Source organism: Solanum dulcamara, chromosome 1 (assembly GCF_947179165.1).
Source record: "Solanum dulcamara chromosome 1, daSolDulc1.2, whole genome shotgun sequence".
Taxonomy (NCBI): Eukaryota; Viridiplantae; Streptophyta; class Magnoliopsida; order Solanales; family Solanaceae; genus Solanum; species Solanum dulcamara.
Window position 1 is genome coordinate 29522562 of NC_077237.1, and position 20618 is coordinate 29543179.

Here is a 20618-nt window from a genome sequence, read left to right on the forward strand (position 1 = left end):
TCTAGGACAAACATGCCCCCTATATTCTAGTGTTCTATCACCTTTCCGTCTTTTGAATTACTGGTGGACAAAAAACTTGTTCTAATGGTGATCAAGTATTAAAATAATCAAAACAAGAATATAAGAGTAATCACATACAAAAACCCATTTTCAACCAAAGCAAATAAGATTTGAACCTTCATCTTGTGCCTACAACTCAAGAACTAGGTGATTTAGCCACTTATCATTTGTAACATAATTACATAAATCATTACTTATATAAAAACTTGAATTCAATTGGAAGAAAAGAAGAAAATATAACCAAAAGAAGTTCTTCCTTCGTCCTCTTCAATCCTTTTTCCGATAATCTGATCTACTTTTTAATAAAGTATGTAAAGGTGTTATTTATAGCACCAAAAACGCGGAGTTAAAGTAGGCGCACTGAAGTCCGCGATGCAGAATTGGTTTAGTTTAGTGTAATTTTTTCATTTTCTGTGTCAGTGGAAATTTGTTCTATCCAGAATCAGGTCGCGTATCTGGCGCGCACCACACTGTTGAGTCGAATAAATTCCAAGTTTTGAAATTAAATCACTAAAGCTCAGTGCGCGACGTGACACATTTTGTTCCCAACTTCTCCTTTGAGCTCCACTTTCAATCTGATCATGTTTTGAATGTCCATTCTTTCTCAATTAGCCCTGAAAATGTTTAATCATGCTGGTTGGTTACAACAATACACAAATATAGAAAAAAATATGAACTAAACTCTAGGAATTTGCTTTCAACTTGACTAGTGAATTATAGATTTTATTTGCTATTGGACACTTAAATGTACCCAAGATCATTCTCCCTGCCTCCATGTCGCATAACTTTTTAATTTTTGTTTTACCAAGCTTGGTACTAACCCACCCCGCTAATTATTTAAATCAACTCCGTAGGCAAATTTCATTCTTTCGTCTCTATTTTTCGTTATTTAGCCTTGTTTTCCTTATTACTACTGTAATATATTTTTTGATGTTTCCGCGTGAGGTTTCAACATATTTGTCACACATTTTCTACTAAATTCTCTTTTTTCTAATTAAACAGAATTAAAAAATTGTCTATACAAGAGGTACTATCTTTTCGAACGATTATAATTTCGAACTTAATAATTTCTCTGTATGGTAAGTCTTTCTAGTCAATGTAAGAACTTATTAACATTGTTAAAAATACAAAAAATTAAATAGATATACAGAGGAGTTATCTTAGATAAATCAACAAACTAGGAACTAGGTATTTTCGTAGTAAGATGTCATGAATTATTCGTTAGCGGCTATTTTGTTGAAGGTTAGGTAGGAAAAATCTTTAACTTGAAGATCATTAGTCGAATTTAGTTAAAGAAAAATAATAAGAAAGTCGTTCTTCTTTTTATTCACCCGATATTTAGAGTCCATATTGAAGTCTGGACTAAATTTAAATCATGCAATGCAAAGCCCATTCACAAGCTCAATCTAAAGTCCGGTAAACCATAGCCTACCTCAATGCCAATTACGAAAGATCCCAAACTACTATTTTAGAGCCATGCCTTTCCAAACGGTCTCCAATCACTGTCACACTACCAAAAACACAATCTTGGATCAAAATTAGATACTACGTTATTACTTAATCCATTTCTACGTATATTTTAAACCTATCTCATACCCACATATATCTAAACTCGCGCCCCATCCACATATATCTAAACCGCATTGCCCCGTTGTCATCAGTATCTCTGGCGCAATTGGTCCATCTTTTATGAGATGTTCCAAAAATAGGGAAAAGAAGAGGGGAAAAGAAAAAAGAAAAAAGTAGTCCAAGTATAAGATCTATTGAGAAACAAAATCGAAACAAAGGCCAGAACTTTCTCTGCAACCGATTCTCAATTCCGATTCCACAGAGGTGCTCTCCTTTTCTTCTTCTCTCTATATTCTTAACTCGGATTCCACACAGGTTCTCTATAGTTCTTGTAACAGTAGACATCAAAATGTGCTTATCAGCATTAGCAATCTGGCAGTTCATATTTTCTGCTGATTTCGGGCTTCAATGGAGTAGATCTGGATACGATTGTAATTTTGACTTGTTTTGACCATTCGTCCTCTCAATTTAGTTGTTAAGTCAACTTGATTTTTCTTCTGATCTACCTGTATGACTTCTTACGTAATGACGAATATACAGTTCCTGTTGAATAATAATTAGAGACTCTTATCTGTTTTCACCGTCGCTGTGGTGGCGCGTGAAGGCCTGCTTCATGTTTATGCATTTCTGATCCAGATTTTGAATTTCTGTTTTTTTGATTGTGTGGTGGTGGTCTATTTTTCATAAGCTGCTTTTAATTATGATCTGATGATTGCAGTAAATAGTATTACTAATACTTAACACTTTACAATTTGGATGGCATGGATCTTGTGGTTTACTTTGGAGTTTGAAATGAATTTTTTGTGCATAATAAACTTTTAAAGATCCAGTTTTTATTTCTTTAATTCTTATCTAAAGAGTTTAATTGAAAAAATAATTTTTTTCACACTACCAGTGTTCAGCGTTATGGTTCCAATTTTTTATTTGACTAGGAAAAAACATGTAATAACTCTTGGAATCCTGTTATTCAAGTACTTTAATCAAATCACATTAAGTTATAGGATGGATCAACCACTTGATCGTTCACCCTCCATGTGTACTTGATATCAAGGCTTCATAGCGTTAAATTCAAGAGAGAGTGTGAGAAAGATAGAGAACATGGTAGTTTTTGTCTAGTGTAGAACTGAGATTCAGATGGGAATATAGTCGAAAGTATACAAGCCTCATGTTGAAATGACACTATGTTGATGCATGTTTTTGGTGTTATGTTTTGAATCTGGCTTACCGAGATTGGGTAGATTGGTTCTGACCAAAGAGCAGATGAAGAAGAGAAAGGATGAATAAAAGGAAGAAAACCTGGATGAATCCTCATCTAAGATTAGAAATAGTTGCTTGAGTAGAAAAGATTGTGTTCTGAGAAGAGAATGATAATAGCTTTCCCTTCTTATTTACTATTTAGCGCATAATCTCTTACCCTGTTAGTTCCACGTTGATTATTCTAAATTGGTTAGGTTTGGAACTAGTAAATATTGGACTGCCAATTCTTAGTCATTTAAATAGAAGTGGAAAAATAGGTGATAAACTACAAGAATTCAAGAACTGGTGCCAAAACACTATTAAGTTTCTCCTGCACACATACATATAAAAAGCTTATGATGTTATCTATCAAATTAACTGAATGGACATTGCTTATAAATTTCATCTTTACATAGTCAATTGTAATGTAACAATAAAGACAGACTTTTCTGTCTTGCTACAGTTTAATGCACGGTAATTCATGTTATCGTCTAATAATCAGTTGTCTCAAATGTTATCCAGAATAATAGAGAGATACATTTCATTCTTCATTGCAGTTGTTTGACTTTTATAGACGAGAATGGAATCTAGCAGGGCTGGCCAGAATGGAATTCAACTCCTTCTAGCTGCCGAGCAGGAAGCCCAACGCATTGTTAATGTTGCCAGGACTGGTAATTGCTCTTACCTCCTTTGGGCATCCAGTTTTTTTACGTTTTGACCTGGATCTTTGTCGCTTTAACTACACTGTCGCTTAGCAATTTAGTGGAAATATTGACCAATATACGTGAGCTATTTGCTAGTCTTGTCTCCTTTGCTGCAAATTCCTAGCACTATGATACTTTATGTCTATATTAAGGTGCACTTATATTTGTCCTGTTGTGGTGTGCATGCTTATTGTCTCTGGATGCTTTCATATGTTTTTAACCTAGATTTAGCATATGGTTATTGTGTTTACAGTTTTGGTAATAATTGAGTTTTGGTTGGCAAAATTGTCAACCAAACACTTATATTTTAGGATCTCTCTTTACTGATCAAACAAAAATGAAATTGTCATATTTTGGTATCTTGTATTTCTTTTGTCTAACTTTTAGTATAAGCTGTGTCTCTGGTCTTGTTGACATTATCATTTAGAGCACTGTGAATGCTTGGGATTAGGTTTATAAAAGGGGTATGTGTGCTAACTTGAGTTTCATGTGCAGCTAAACAAGCTAGATTGAAGCAGGCCAAGGAGGAAGCTGAGAAGGATATAGCTGAATTCCGTGCTTACATGGAGGCTGAATTTCAGAGAAAGCTTGAGCAGGTAACTAGGACACAAATTGTTTCTAGAAGATCCTATTCGCACAAGAATGGTATCAACTTGTATGTTCGCAGAAAATAAGGACTTCTACCAGATCTTGTCCTACTTTTAAATGCTTTACATTTTACACTTGATCTTAGACAAAAGGATAAGAAAGGTATCACAGTGTTGCATTGTAAACAAACCCATCTATATGTTTTCTTGTCCTTTACGAGGTCATTTGATAGGGTGTATAAGAATAGTGCTGAATATGATGTATTAGTAATGCTTGCATTAAGAACGTTGGTATTAGTTATGGTTGCATTAGTTATGCTAAGATCATTTCTTATGCAGTGTTTGGTTTGGTGTATTAAAAATAACATGTATTGCATAATTTCTAAAAAAACGTATTTGTTTATAAAATACCCTCTACAAATATGGTAGAAAGGATGTGAAAAATATTTTGAGGGAAAATTGTCTTTAGTCATGCTAATGTATGCATTAAAACCCCTTGCATTACTAATATCATGGATTTCTATGTATTAGCTATCTTGAGATTATTTCTTATGTAGTGTTTAGTTTGGTTTATTAAAATAATATATATTGCATAATTTCTAAAAAAAAAATTGTTTACAAAGATACCCTCCACAAATATTATAGAAAGGATATGGAAAGTGTTTTGATGGGCAATTGTGTCTTTAACCATACTAATGCATGCATTAAAACCCCCCGCATTACTAATATCATGAATTTCCATGTATTCTAGTTATACATACACTTATTAGTTATTTATACATAGGTTGAAAAAGTGTACCAAACAAGGCACTAGTCTAGTAACACACAAAGCTAATGCATGCATTTTTTTTTTTAATGCACTCTACTTAACAACCCCTATAGATCCTTAAATATGATTTCTTTTTTTCTCTAGCATGTTTCTAAGTGGTGATAACAAAAGTCAGTCCAAATTTAATCCTCAATGGCCGACACTAACAATAGGCTCACTCAAAACTGCATCCATTTGCCAACTTCTCCGTCCTTGTGGTGGGGGTGTGGGAGAAAGGAGATGTTTTGGGCAACGGGTCTGACTTCTTTTCTCTATAATTGACTAAACTTGGTTCCTGATATCTCTCATTTACAGACTAGTGGTGACTCAGGTGCTAATGTCAAACGTCTTGAGATTGAAACTAATGAAAAGATTGAGCACCTGAAGACTGAAGCGTCAAGAGTCTCTGCTGATGTCGTCCAAATGCTTCTGAGGCACGTAACTACAGTGAAGAACTAAAATCTTCTGTGGATGTAGTGGGTCACGCTTAATGTCATGTTGCAGATTTATGCTCCCCCTATTTATGGTTCTTTGTGTGTTTGTTATCATTATTTATTGTCTTGGTCTGTTGAATAAAGTAACTCATTTGAGCTCCTTTCTACCTATGTTTTGTAAACTACAGATCAGAAACCAAGGTTCAGCGTCTAGGCATGTCAGTTTCTTATGTATCTAGATTCCGAGGAGTTATGAAATGGACTTGTCTCTGCATGTATTGTGTTGTATGAAGTGATGCAGCTGTAAACAGGAGTGTGACTGTCTTTCTGTTGATAAATTTGTAGTTTCAAGATGCTTTTTGTTTTTAGGATCGTGAGAAGATTTTTCATTCTGTAATTACATATCTACAATGTCTAGCATCAGACTGATCCATTTCAAGAATGCAACATAGAGAGGTCTTGAAGAATTTGCACTGTAACTATACCACACACAACTAGTCCTACAGAGATGAGGGCAGGTCTTGCTATTGATATTTTTGTTTCACTGTCCTTTCCTTCGCTATTATGCATCGCCCATGCCATTGCTGGTGGTAGGATGCCATATAGCATTGTCATGCAGTACTCGCCCTGCAAACATAACATTATAATGAAGCATCGATATCGAAAGGGCTTTCTAGTTTTATTGAATGAAACATGAATTTAAACTCAATCCTATATCTGTAGCAGCAGAAAATGCATTTGGAATTGTTGTCAACAAAAGAAGAGGGGCAATGGCAATTGCTGTTGCTGTGAAGCCTAAATTGTTTCTTGTCCACCATTTACTTAGACGGAGCTGAGAATTTGATCTCTGCTAGGTATTAAATAGGATAAAAGTAATAAGATACTGTCTCTTTGAGAAAGACTATTAAATTTACACCAAGAAACCAAATGTTACCTGTGAAACTAATCTTGAGGATACACGTGGTTGCAGGTCAAGGTTATTGAGTTGTCCTTGAGAAACTCAGAGAAACTTAGAAGAGTACCAATTAGAGATGTTCCCACAGCTAGAAGAGAGAATGCTTGTACCATATGTGACACTCCACTCCATTTGACCCTGATAATGTATTGTCCTTCCGCATACAGCTTATTGGCAAGTCAAAGACACTCTTATCAAAAAGTCGATCAAGAGTGTGTGTAAAATGACCTGAGGAGCAATTCAACAGGGTCAACAACTTGACCAACCTGGGATGAAAGGCCAAAGGCAATTGCATCCCAAACAAGCAATGCTAGGAGTGGAACCAGACTACCAATCAACACTGAAGCTCTTATTCGTTTCAGATCACCTTCCAAGTAAGCACACAGAACTACAACAATCACAAATTTTTTATATTGGTTAGAAAGAAAAAGAGAAATCACTTGTAAAAAATTTGTTTGTGTTTGTTCACCAGGAGCTAGATCATGGTAGACTAAAGAGAATATTAATACGGGTATGGTTGATGGAACTTTTCCCCAATCACTGCTTCCTTCATGTCCTGACCACCCTCCATATAGAGTGGTTAGAACCTCAATTGCCACAAGCAGTCCTGTTGGATAAATTTTATTCAGATGACCCTTTTTGCCTTCATGGATCAAATTGAAAGGAAACATTCATCATAGTTACCTATCATAAGAGCAGTGAGCCACTGGTTGACTTGATCAGTGGTTTTTGTCCCACCTACAGAGATGAGAATTGTGAAGAGGGAAGTGAAGAAAAAGCCCAAAACTGATTCCGGGAGATTGATCAAATGACAGAGGATTTCACCAGACTTGGAAATGTAACCAATCATTGAAGTGTATCCTAAGAAGACGTAGGTTACAGTAGCCAAGGCTCCACCCCATTCTCCTAGTGTTTCTTCAGCGATTGTTCTAATAGAAATGATCTCTAGTTCACTGTCTTCAAAGTTCACTTTGTTCTTTCTGAGTAAGCCCACATTGATTTCAACTAGCCCAAGTGCTTCAATTAGTAGAAATGCCCAACACATTGTCATAGCAATTGACTTGGGATTATTCCCTGCAATTAGTAGAAACTAGGCTTGTTAGTGCATGTCGTAGTACTAGTCGTAACCTTGTAATTCTGGCTATATGTTGTTTATTGTGTTTCGATTATTACAGTATTTTGCTGTTGTTATTGTTCTTTCTTGTAGACAGTACACTGTTTTTCTTATTAATTGTTGTGCTTTCTTCATTGTTTCTCACTTCTTTTACTTGAGTTTGATGCACTTGAGATGAGCCGATGGTCTTTTAGAAATAGTCCCTCCACCTCCACAAAGTAGTGGTTAGGTCTGCGTACACTCTATCTTCCCCAGACCCCACTTAGTGGGATTTCACTGGGTATGTTGTTATTGTAATTCACAACACAAACAATATTTTAAGGTTGATCTGTTTATCAAATCAACCATTCTATTAACCAACTATCAGCAACAACTCAAAATCAACGTAATGGTTATATGCTTCAGCTTATTTCTTTTCACTAGCATAAAAATTATAGAGGCTTGATTTCCATCCACAAATATAAATCCAAGAATAGAGGTTCACATTTGTCTAAGCCTTGGTGGGCACATTTACTTAGTACATCTGCTTCAGTAGAAGGTAACAGGTATCGGTGATAGATGCATGGTGCACGCTAACTTAATCAACACTTATTAGGAGCTAAAGAAAACACCATTGTCCATGATTTCTAGTTTCAAAATATGCAGCATTATAATTGGAGTGATTTAATATGATAGCTTAATAATAAAAGGAGAACCATATACAGTCACCGCAGGAGAAGTTTTTTGGGGAAGAGCAAGAATCCCAGAACCAATACTTGTTCCAATGATTAGAGCAACAGCACCTGCTACTGTGCCTTTTTTCTTGTAAATTTTCTGAGTCTGCTCAGAACATTCTTTCCCTCCCTTTGTTGCTGAAATTTTCCAAGAGTTTGGTGTCCAGTCTTGTCTACGTTGACTTTGCTGATTATAGGAACTGCTCAGAATTTATAATTGAAAGATTAAAGTGTCAGATTATCTATGAGAACTGAAGTTGAAGTAACAACTATAGCTAGAGAGATTAGAATGACATCATACATTCTGGATTTCAAGAAAATTGTCTTCTTTTCTTGATGCCATAATGATAATTTTTCCCATCGACAATGTGATCTTTATTCAAAAATTCTTGTGATCTTTCCATTAGTGAAGGAAGATGAAGAGGCTACGGAATTAATATCCATGACTCATGAACTATAGATTCCCGACTATCTTGAAAGAGGAAGAATCTTTGGAACATCCTTTGGTTGGTTAGTTGAAAAAGTTTGCAATCTTTGAGTCCCACATGCTGATGCTGAGGTTCAAATTAACTTTGGGGCCACTAAAAATGTTATTGTCACACAACTTCCCAAATATCACTACCTAAACATCCCTTCTTCCCACAAAACGAAAGATACTACTCCCTCTCCATTTCCACTAAGTCATCGGGTATATTAAAAGTAATTGTTCTCTAATACTTTTCCTATTCATTTTTTCAAAATTCGTCATTCCACTTGTTCTTAATCTCTTTGTACAAATTCAACTGTTTAATGGAATGACGACTTTTTCCAAAAAAATCACACAATTAATAATGTAAACCAATAATTTTAAAAATATACACACATATACTCCCTCTGTTCACTTTTACTTGTCCATTGTTCCAAAAATATTTTTTCATTTTTACTTATCACTTTTAACATATCAAGCATAAACAAAAAGAAAATAATTCATGTTTTACTGTTAACATTATTCTCCAAATGATTTTTAAAGACCAAATACTAAACATCTTAATATGAGTATTATATTAAAATACTCCTATTAATCGTTATTTTTTTTAGGAAAAGTACAAAGTCTAAAATGAATAAGTAAAAACGAACAGATAAAGAATATAATATCACCCATGGTTGTATTAAGGTTTCTTACAGGGGCAACCTAAAGTATAGATGAGTTAACAGAAGGTGTAGACATGGTGCAGTATGTCAAATTTGTTGGAACAGAATCATATGCGTATGAACAATTGAAAGTAAACAGAGGATGACATGGGTACACCCTAAAGGGAGGAAGTGGACAAGAGAAATACACGTGTGAGATGAAATCAACTGACACTATCACATGTTGATAGGAATGCTTAAATTTCAAGCGAGATCCCATACTGGCACAAGTTAGCAGGAGCTCGAGGCCAACAATAAACAAATAGGAGTCGCGGTATCTGAGACCGTGCGAAGAATCATTGGTAGAACCCTAAGGGATGGGTGCCTACCACAAGGGGTGAATACGATAAAAGAGTAGGACTAAGCAAACTAAGGACCGTGTAAAGGGTAGTAGGGCCGTGTTTGGGCAAAGATTAAGATATGGCAACAACGTCATTGGCCATTGATATGGTGATATACAAGTAGCAAGGAGAAAGAATAGAAAATCTCTTACGGTAGGAAATGAGGAGACCAAGGAGTACGTAAAGGAAGAAAAGAAAGGAGTAGGACAAAATAGCGTTGGCACGAGCAAGTTCTAGTGTGAAGTTGATATGTAAAGCAAGATGGGCCGGGAAACGAAAAGATTATGTCTATCTTATATAGGTTGTATCAGAATAGTTATGCAACCTATAGATATGTATATGTTGAGTATAGGGTCAAGTGAGAAGTACACGAGAAAATGAGCTAGGATGTTTTGGATACATTATAGAGAGATGTCAAGATGGATTAGACCAAACTACCAAGATGGGGTGAGTAATAAGGGAAAAATAGGACCTAGCCGTGGTTGAACTAACGATCTATCCCGACGTCGAGTGTAAGACAGGGGCAGAGAGGGCAAGGTTGTCACGACCCAACCCCGTAGGCCGTGACGGGTGCCCGAGCTGGACACTCGTGTATACCCTTGCTAGCTATAAGAAAACCTGTCCCTTGTTTGAGTCACAGTATACAAATATACTAGATAACACCTCAGCCAGCACGGCTATCACGATAGGGGAAAACGTCCCCCAAAACATAAACCATATCAGCACAACTGTGCATACGTGCGTATACAACCCATATAAAACCCACATACATATCTACAGACCTCTAAGAGTACAATGATACATAAGGCAGGACAGAGCCCCCGCCGTACCCCTGAATAAACAAAATGAGTGTACAAATCAAGAGACCAGTACCATAATTAGGCTCCGATACAATGGAGCTTTTTCCAAACTTGCTGGTAGGAGTCCTAAGCTGGTGGGTCTCCAAAATGTGCGTCTGTACCTACGGGCATGAACGCAATCCTCCGAAGAAAAAGGGGTCAGTACGACATATGTATTGAGTATGTAAAGCATAACTGGAAACATATTTGAAATAAAAAGATCCAGGGGGATAAATTCATTACTTAAGAATACACTGTAACTGTACCTTGTGAATCATAAAACATGCATGCTCATATTATACAATATAGCTGGCCCTTTAGGGACTCGGTGAAACATATATCTGTAGGACCATCATAGGTCCCAGTGCCATCATTACCTTATCACATCACATCACATCATCATATATATACATATACATTCCCGGCCCTCTAGTGAGGGACTCAGTGAGTTGTTCATGTCATTGCATTATCATTTCCTCATATAGTGTACCCGGCCCTTTAGTGAGGGACTCGGTGGATAATGCAGTGAACTGCGCACAATTACGTTCTTAGCCCGGGACTCGGTGAAAGAAAGATTGCAGTATACACAAGTATAGTAGTGAGTAACCATATGCAATTTAAACCATCATTGGAGACTTGTTGAAATAATCAAAATGAACTATCATTCGAAAATTAGGACAACAGCCATAACAAGTACCTTTGGAGTGTCATTACGGTTTGCATCAAGGTAGCACTTTTGAAATCATCTACTCGTATCAAGGCGTAATAAAATATCTTTTGAAAGTCAAGAAAATGTCCATCTTAGTGGCTTTGAGAATGGGACCTCCTTGGGATCACATATACTTCGTTTATTCGTTTCATAAAGTTCATGCCAAAAAAAAGAAGATTTACTTTACCTACTTATTCCTTCCCAAGGGTTAGAAAAACTTGAGAAGCCACAGTTTAATTATTGGAAGAGTTCTAGCTTAAAGGAGTGAATGAGAGTCATGCCTTATACCACAACATAAATTATACCAACTTAGGATGGTCGGACACTTTCACATGAATCGAGGCAAAAGGACATACGTTCTAGGAAATTAAAAATGTTGGTCATCCTAGTGTACTTAAGAATAGGAGCTTCTTATAGACTTTGCACATTCTTCGCTCATTGGCTTTCTATGGGTCATGCCAAAAGAAGGAATAGAATAAGCTTTACATACCTTCTACTTTCCCTCATAGAGTCCTTATATACATATATCGTACCCGGCCCGTCATGAGCTCAGTATCATAACCTTGTCATTGCTTTACCATACCATCACATAACGTACCCGACCCATGATGGGACTCGGTGAGTAATCATAGAATTATAACATCGTACTTATGTCAAAGACATGTCAAGAGGGAAGAAGGGTAGCTTTACCAACTTGTACCAAAAACATGCCAAGAGAAAGAAGAGCTTCACATACCTGTTTTGGGATTAATTGAAATTCGTCTTGTCTTGATACCTCCTTAACCTATTTGACATGAAAATAATACTAAGGTTAATAGATTTTCACTTTCCAATATCCCACTCTACAACCAAGTACTAATAGGAGTCATTTCCTATCCATTACCCTCGACTAGTTTGTTATTAGTTCCGAAGCTACCGAAAATCGGGCAGTATTTCCCCTGTAACTTCAACGTCTCTGAGATTTCAACTCGGCCAAAATATCAACAAACATACCAACAACAACAACCAACAGCATATTTACAAGTAAATCACTTCAACATTGCACAATACAAGCTCCAAACAACTATCTCCAGAATACGATACCAAAATAGAGTTTTTAATCTTTATTTTGCAAAATCTTTAACCATACCAAACGGAGGGTCGTGTGGTTGAAACAAGCAGCACCCAAACCATTTTTAAAATACTTTAAATCCCTGCAACACTCAATCCCACCAGTTTTACCCGCAGCACCACAACGACAATACACTATGCAACTTCGATTTAGCTACTATGACTTTAATTTAGCTTGTTTTTAACGTCAAGCATCCTTGTGAAATTTTTCCACTTACAAAATCATTTAATACATGTAATATACCTCATAACATCATCATAAACTCTAGTTCGAAAGAGAAACTCTTACCTTGCCCGAAACTCGTCAACCTCGTCGAAACTTGCCTCAGAAGTTCCTTTAGCACGCCTAAAACTTCTTGGCTGTTTGGTAACATTTTGGGCTGCTCCAAACCATAAATTTTCATTACTAACACCTTCATAACATCGTGGTGCACCTTAGATAATTAATTCACGGAATGAAATCGGAAGCTTACCTTTTTTTCCCCTTAAATCCGAAACTCTCTCTAGCTTGAGGGTTTCTCCCCTCTTCTTCTCTTTTCTAGAATATTTGGATGAAGTAATAATTTAAGGGATAAGGATGATATATATATATATATAGGCTACTTTAAGGGGGACACATGTCATTCCCTAAGTGGTGACACATGTCAAGCCCTAAGTGGTGACACGTGTCAAGCCCTGAATGGGCCAACACACCCCTTTCCTCCAATCACAGGCTTCCATGTGGAATGTGGGGGGGGGGGGGTCCACCACCCTTGCTGCAGCTTCTGCCACGTGGCACTCCCTCATGCTGCCATATGTCACTCTCTCATAGGCTGCCATGTATCACTTTCTTTTTCTTCTCGTGGGTTCTTAATCTCGTCTTACTTTACGAACCTATGTAATCCTTGCCACGTAAGCTTGGTATGTACTCAAGTAATTTAAGTACGTATGATTTCCAAATTGGTAGCTTACGTAAGTAAGTCGAGTCCTACGACTTATTACTTGGCCTCCAATTCCTTCTGGATTCTCATAACCATATTTCCAATCTTCCCTTCTATGGGGTGTCATATTCTCCCTTCCTTAGAGTTGTTTGATAGCGTCATAGATTATCCGGCTCACATGATAACTTATAAAAAGCTTACAATCCTTTCAAGAAACTTAAGAAGGTTGAATAAAACATAAAAAGCTTAAGAGGTTCAAGAAACTTAAGAAGCTTGAGACCCTTCCAAGGTATAAAAGTACGGGATATAACAAAGGCGAAGCATGAAGACTAGCAAGAAGACGCTAAGGTAAATCTTGGGCTAGGTTGAGTGCCTTCGCACATTATTTCAAGGATTGCAATGGAACGTGACACGAGGACTTTCCAGGGGGGTCACCCATCCTAGTACTACTCTCTCCCAGGCACGTTTAACTTTGAAATTTTGGTGGGATCCGGTGCGTTAGTGTTGCTATGATCGCATAAGACGGAAGAATCCGAACTAGCGGCGAAGCAACGACACAAGATTATGTACCTAGAGTGTTATAAGTTACGTTAAGGGAATTATAAAAGGGCTTAAGCAAAGCAAGCAGGATTAGCTGATTACTAACAGATGGTGCACTTGTATGCCACAGTTCTTCAACATAGTACCTGTTAATGATAGGCAAACCACGGAACGGCTATATAGGTCATTGTGTGAGGGGACTTCAGCACAACTTGGTAGCCGACTCTGATGGGCAAAAAGCAAAACCTAAAAAGGCGAGGGTACTAGTTGATGTCATCTAAAGAAGGCAAGAAGTAATATACGAGGTCAAAGATTCCACAACATGACCTTGGCTACAAGACTCAGTTTGCACTCCCTGGACAAATAATTCTATATAGAATGTTATCTGCAGATAAACAAGATCATCCCATGTTCCTCAAATCAAAGACTACCTGCTCAGCCGAGATGGTGTGAAATTATAGGTCAAGAGGGTGGTAGAACCTTACGGAGTTCTCATAGCTGTTGTCCTAGACGAAGGAGCCCAAGTTACAGTTAACTACTGAAGATCAGTTTACGAAGAGGTTGGGAAGACAGATAGGTCTTTGTACACCATTTTACCCTTAGACTGATGGACAGACTAAGCTTACTAGCTAAATGTAAGACGATATATTGCGGGCCTATACGGTTAACTTCAAAGGTAGCTCAGACAATTACCTACCACCTATCAAAAGTACTTACGATATTAACTATCATTCTAGTATGCAGATGGCCCCGTACGAGACTTGGTATGGTGGACAGTGTAGGTCGCCAATTGATTGGTTTGATGGTAGTAAAACACGACTAATACGCCCAGATATGGTTCAATAAGTGATATAGAAGGTTAAGCTTATTCGGGAGAGATTATTAGCAACTTTGATTCGACATAAGTCATACGCAGATAATCAACATCAATCTCTAGAGTTTCAAGTTATAATTAAGCTCTATCAAAAGTGTCATCCACAGAGAAAGTGATGAGAGCCAGCAAGAAAGAGGACCTTAGTCCGAGATGCATTGTCTCTTATCAGACCCTCCACCAAATAGGAAAGGTTTCCTGCGAGTTGGACTTACCGGCTGACTCGAAAGTAGTACATCCAGTTTTCCAAGTATCAATGCTTCACAAGTGTGTTGGTGATCCATCCCGAGTATATTCCACAGAGGATATCCAGGTCACAAAGGAGTTATCCTATGAGAAGCAATCGATCTCCATCCTAGATTGACGGAGTAGGGGGTGGTGAACTAAGGACGTAGCTTCCATCAAGGTGTTATGGCGAAACGTGAGTCGCGAAGAAATGACCTAGGAAGTTGAAAGAGAAATGAAGCACAAGTATCTGTATCTATTCTCTACGTCTATAGGTAATCCCAACCTTTAGAACTCTGATATTGATTGCGTAGTGAAAGTATGTGTTATTGCGATGGAATAGAAAAACTCTCTATATAGTCGGTATAAGATATTGAGGAGGGTTTCATTTCACATTCAAGGATGAATGTTCTAAAGGGGGGAAGGATGTTACACCCCGTACTTTCGTACCTTGGAAAGTTCTTAAGCTTCTTAAGCTTCTTAAGTATCTTGAAAGTTTCTTAAGTTTTTGGAAGGATTCTTAACTTTCTTAAAGCTTCTCGAGCTTCTTAGAAGTTACCATGGGATCCGGATAGCCCATAACGCTATCAAACAACTCTAAGGAAGGGAGAATATGACACCTCATGATAGGAAAGATTGAAAATAGCGTTGTAAGAATATGAAAGAAGTTAGAGACCAAATAATGAGTCATAGGACTCGGCTTACTTACGTAAGCTACCAACTTAGAAATCTTACATACTTAAGATACTTGAGTGCATACCAAGCTTACGTAACAAGGATTACAAAGGTTCGTAAAGTAAGATGAGATTACGAACCCATGAGGGGAAGATAAGGTGACACGTAGTAGCATGAGAGAGTGCCATATGGCAGCATGAGGGAGTTCCACATGGAAGAAGTTGCAGCAAGGGTGGTGGACCCCCTCCTCCACATGCCATGTGACAGCCCGTGATTGGAGGAAAGGGGTGTGTTGGCCCAATGAGGGCTTGACACATGTCACCATTTAGGGCTTGACATATGTCACCACTTAGGTATTGACATGTGTCACCCCCTTAGGTGGCCTATATATATATTGGATAAGTCATTCTTATCTCCTAAAAGTCATTTCTATCAAGAAACTTCAAGAACCTTGAAGAGAAGAAACTCTAAAATTAGAGAAAGAGTAGGTTCAGCCAAGGAGAAAGAAAAGGTAAGTCTCCAATTTCAGTCCGTGAATTAATTATCTAGGGTATACCACGATGTTAGGAAGGTGTTAGTAATAAAAATTTATTGTTTGTATCAGCATCAAAACGTTAGCAAACAACCACCAAATTTTAGCTGCGCTAAAAGAACTTTCGATGCGAGTTTTGACGAGTTTCGGGCAAGGTAAGATTTTCCATTTCAAATTGGAGTTTATGATGTTGTTATGTAGTATATTACATGTATTAAATGTGGCTGGAAGTGGAGAAATTTTATAAGAATGCTTGACGTTAGAAACAAACTAAATTGAAGTTGTTATAGTCAAATCGAAGTCGAGTAGTGAGTTGTGATTGTGGTGCTGCGGTTGCAGCTGGTTGGATTGCGTGTTGCAGGGATGGAAAAGTGTTCTAAAAGGGGTGTGTTTACTTCTGATTTCAGCCACAGTACTCTCCGTTTCGTATTGTTAAAGGTTTTACGAAATAAAGGTTAAAAACTCTATTTTCGTATCGTAGTTTTGAGATAGTTGTTTGGAGTTATATTGTGTAATGTTGAGGTGGTTTACTTGTATATATGATGCTAGTTTTTGTTGTTGGTATGGTTGTTGACACTGTGGCTGAGTTGAAACCTCGGGGATGTTGAAGTTATAGGAGAAATACTGCCCGATTTTTGGTAGCATCGAAACTAGTAACATACTAGTCGAGGGTAATGGATAAGAAAATGACTCCTATTAGTAATTGGTTGTAGAGTGGGATATTGGAAAGTGAAAGGCTGTTATTCTTAGTATTTTTTCATGTCAAATAGGTTAAGAAGGTATCAAGGCAAGCCAGATTTCAATTAATCCCGAGAAAGGTATGTAAAGCTTTCTCTTGGTATGTCTTAGCCTTAAGTGATTGATATACGAAATGTGGGGATAATTCCATTCATAGAACCCCAAGTATGACTCATAAGTCTTATTCACTTCTAAATGGTAGAATTTATATACTAGTTGAGTTATTGCCTCTCAAGGCTTCTATATGAATGAGAGTAGTAAGTATGTGAAGTTATCTCCTTTCTCTTGGCATGTTTTGGCATAAGTACGTAGAGCTACCCTTTTTCCTCTTGATATAGCTTTGACATAAGTGTGGTGCTATGATGGTAAGGTAATTCAATAATAAGGTTATGATACTGAGCCCATGAAGGGCTGGGTACGATATATATAATGATGACTCCTTGAGGAAAAGTAGAGACTAGGTAAAACTTATTCTTTCTCTTCCTTTGGCATGTCCTAATTATAAGTAAAATATGATACGAGCTCTGGGGTAACTCCACTTTTAAGTCCTAAATATAATCCGTATCTCTTATTCACTTCTGAATGTCAAACTCTTGTAGTAAGGTGAACTACTTTCCTTGAACTCCATAGGTTGAGAAGTACTGGATGCATAAGCTCCTAGTCCTAATGACTATGTGATGACGGGTATCCCTGCTTTTATGAACTGTTAGTATTACTTTAGTACATTTCTAGGGTCCTTGAGATCCTAAGTGATATAGGCCTCAATGGCATTTAGAAGGCACTCGAGATGGATACACTACTAATCTGGTCCTCGGAAGATAGCTTAATCTTCTTACATTGTCGAGTCTCTGATAATGATTTAGATTGTATATGGTTACTCACTACTTGATTCGTGTATACTATAATACATCTTTCACCGAGTTCCAAGCCGGCTATAATATAATTATTATTATATGATATGTGGATCAGACCGAATATTCCTAGGCATTATTATATGATATGTGGATTGGACCAAATGTTCTTCGGCATTACTATATGATATGTAGATCGGACTGAACATTCCTCGGTATTACTATATGATATGTGGATCGGGCCGTCGTTCCTCAGCATTATTATACGATTTGCGAATTGGACCGTATGTTCCTCAATATGTACTTACTATATACATGGATCGGGATGTACGTTCCATATCACTAATAATATATATGTGCATATGATAAAAAAATGATGTAGATGGTACAACGAGTCCCCAAAATGGGCCGGGCATAGTACGTGATGGTAATATGTATGACTTTCTTTTATATGATGTGAGTACGGTAAATGGTTAAATGTTATACTTTCCCCCTGCATCCCTATGCCAACTGTAATTTTCTTATGATGTCTATGCTTTTCATACTCAGTACATTTATCGTACTGACCCCTTTTTCTCAGGGGGGGTGCGTTTATGCCCGCAGGTACAGATACACACTTTGGGGATCCGTCAGCATAGGAGTTCTACTCAGCAGTTTAGAAGCGCTCCATTGTGCCGGAGCCTGGTTTTGGTATTAACCCTCGATGTATATATTTATTTATTCATGGGTACGGCGGGGGCTCTGTCCCGTCTTATGTTACTGTTCTTACTCTTAGAGGTCTGTGGACATGTATGTGGTTTGTGTATGGGTTGTATATGTATGTATGTACAGTGGTGCATATGATAAGCCTCGCCAGCTTATATGTTATCCTTCTTGTTGATGTGGTATAACTTAAATAGGGGACAGATTTACTTACAGATAGCAGGGATATATGCGAGTGCCTAGTTCGGGCATCCGTCATGGCCTACGGGATTGGATCGTGACAATAAGTCAATTCTTTACTAATTGATTTATAAATAGAACGCGGAAATGTAATTAATAGTTAAGTGGAAGACTAAGTCTTAAATCAATTTATCATAAAATCATAATAGAAAAGCAAAAACAACATTTACACCTAGAAACTTGGCGAGAAGAGTACACACATCCAAGATTTTAAAGTATGGAACAAAGGTACTACACTGTCTGAGAACAATAAAGACATGAAAAAGAAATAAAGATAGGAAGTTTCCCTAATCTATCATAAAATAAATAATTTTATTAGTGGTTTTAATTGAAAAATTGGGAAATTTTGCCCATGTGAGATTTATGTATTTCTTCAATTTGGGGTGTGATTAATTATCCATTTTACCCTCTTTTCAATGCATGAGTTTCATAAGTCATGGATAAGCAAATTCACACTGAATTCAGAAACGTAGGTTCTTTGCTCGAACACAAGGTCTTGTTTTTACTTATATATCATAGTAATAAAATTAGGTGATGAATTTTTCTCTATTTTGTTTTCCATCATTGTATTATGCTATCATGAAAAAGGATAAATTTATTTTGAAAGAAATTTCCATATTCGACATCGGGGCTCAAGGTTGACATTTTGACTCAATTTTTGAGTCAATTCTTTTTATAGCAATATGAATGTCTATGATCTATTATACTCATTTAGATTATATATTTGATCAGATTAGGACTATTTAAAGGCTTTTTTAAAGAAAGGGTAAGTAATATTTTGTCTTTTCAGATTCCGATTAAGAAAAGTTGGGTCTTTCTTTGAATCTTTATAAAATATTACTATATTGATTGATTGAATAAAGGGATAATGGATAATTAGGATCCCGTATGAATGAGATGGTGACAATTTATGTGGGTCATTACTATTGGATATTTTCTTCTTGAATTGATGAATTTTGTAATTATATGAGCTTGGTATCTAGTATATGACATTGGATAAATGCGTTGTTGCTCAATTGATATAGATGAATTGGTTTTAGGTAAAAGCATGCATATGAAATGCTTAATTGAAAACTCTTTCACTATCCTACTCGCATTGTTGAATATTTTCCAAAGTAGACTCTGTATCATCATCATCATTATCCTTAGAACTGAGTACTCGCCTCTATTTATCTTTTCCTATGGTGACACATAGTTATGGGACTAGAAGTTGCTACTAAGGCTTATGTTGAGCCCCCACCTCAAGGTCCTCTCGGTGCTAAGTCAACATTCCATAGAATACATGCCATATTATAATATAAATATTTCATAGGAATAGCGCATTCGTCATCATTCATTACGTTTCATGAGTCATTAATAGACCTTGATATCATTCATAAAACTTGTTCATAAGAGTATCTCATTATCATGTGATTCATGTAATGTGGATGTAGGCCTTCCATCATTACAAATCCTTTTCATAAAGAGTATCATTAGGGTCTTAAGTCACCCACTTCATAAAACTTGCTTGAACACATTAAAACATCATTCAAGACCTTGCATAAGTCGTTCATAAACATTTACTGAAAATCCCTTGAAATTCCTTGATCATGACTTATACTTTGAAAATATGGTGAAAACACGAATACATGATCAATTGACTTGAAAATCATGAAATTGACTTGAAAACATGAATGATCATATACTTTATATCAACCCATACATAATTCATGAAACTAATATCAGTTGGAAGTATAATTGAAAATACCCGTAATCTATATCATGAACTCTAAAGATCAATGTAGGAAAATTCATGGAAAAACTCTTCAATTACAAGCAATAACCATCAATTTATATTAGAGTAGATTCATAATCATAATTTAAAATCATAATTCATGTAATTCAAATAGAGATCATAAAACCCCAAAAAATACATGCTTGAATTTATCAAAAAAATGAGAATTTATTGGGATATATGGGTGAAAGGTAACCTCGG

General features: G+C 36.7%; 1 protein-coding gene, 1 long non-coding RNA gene and 1 pseudogene across 2 annotated transcripts; 2 read left to right on the top strand and 1 right to left on the bottom strand.

Moving 5' to 3' along the window:
- Positions 1–1709: 1709 nt before the first annotated feature.
- LOC129903479 (V-type proton ATPase subunit G 1) lies at positions 1710–5751 on the top strand. The gene is made up of 4 exons (XM_055979047.1): positions 1710–1893; positions 3423–3536; positions 4065–4165; positions 5280–5751. The coding sequence occupies exons 2-4, from the start codon at positions 3446–3448 to the stop codon at positions 5421–5423; spliced, it is 336 nt and encodes a 111-aa protein (XP_055835022.1). The 5' UTR covers positions 1710–1893; positions 3423–3445; the 3' UTR covers positions 5424–5751.
- A 44-nt stretch (positions 5752–5795) lies between these two features.
- LOC129903488 (uncharacterized) lies at positions 5796–8848 on the bottom strand (annotated as a pseudogene).
- On the top strand, positions 6587–7611 carry LOC129903493 (uncharacterized). The gene is made up of 2 exons (XR_008770283.1): positions 6587–6727; positions 6826–7611. It is a non-coding gene; the product is annotated as an uncharacterized LOC129903493 (long non-coding RNA).
- Positions 8849–20618: the final 11770 nt, after the last annotated feature.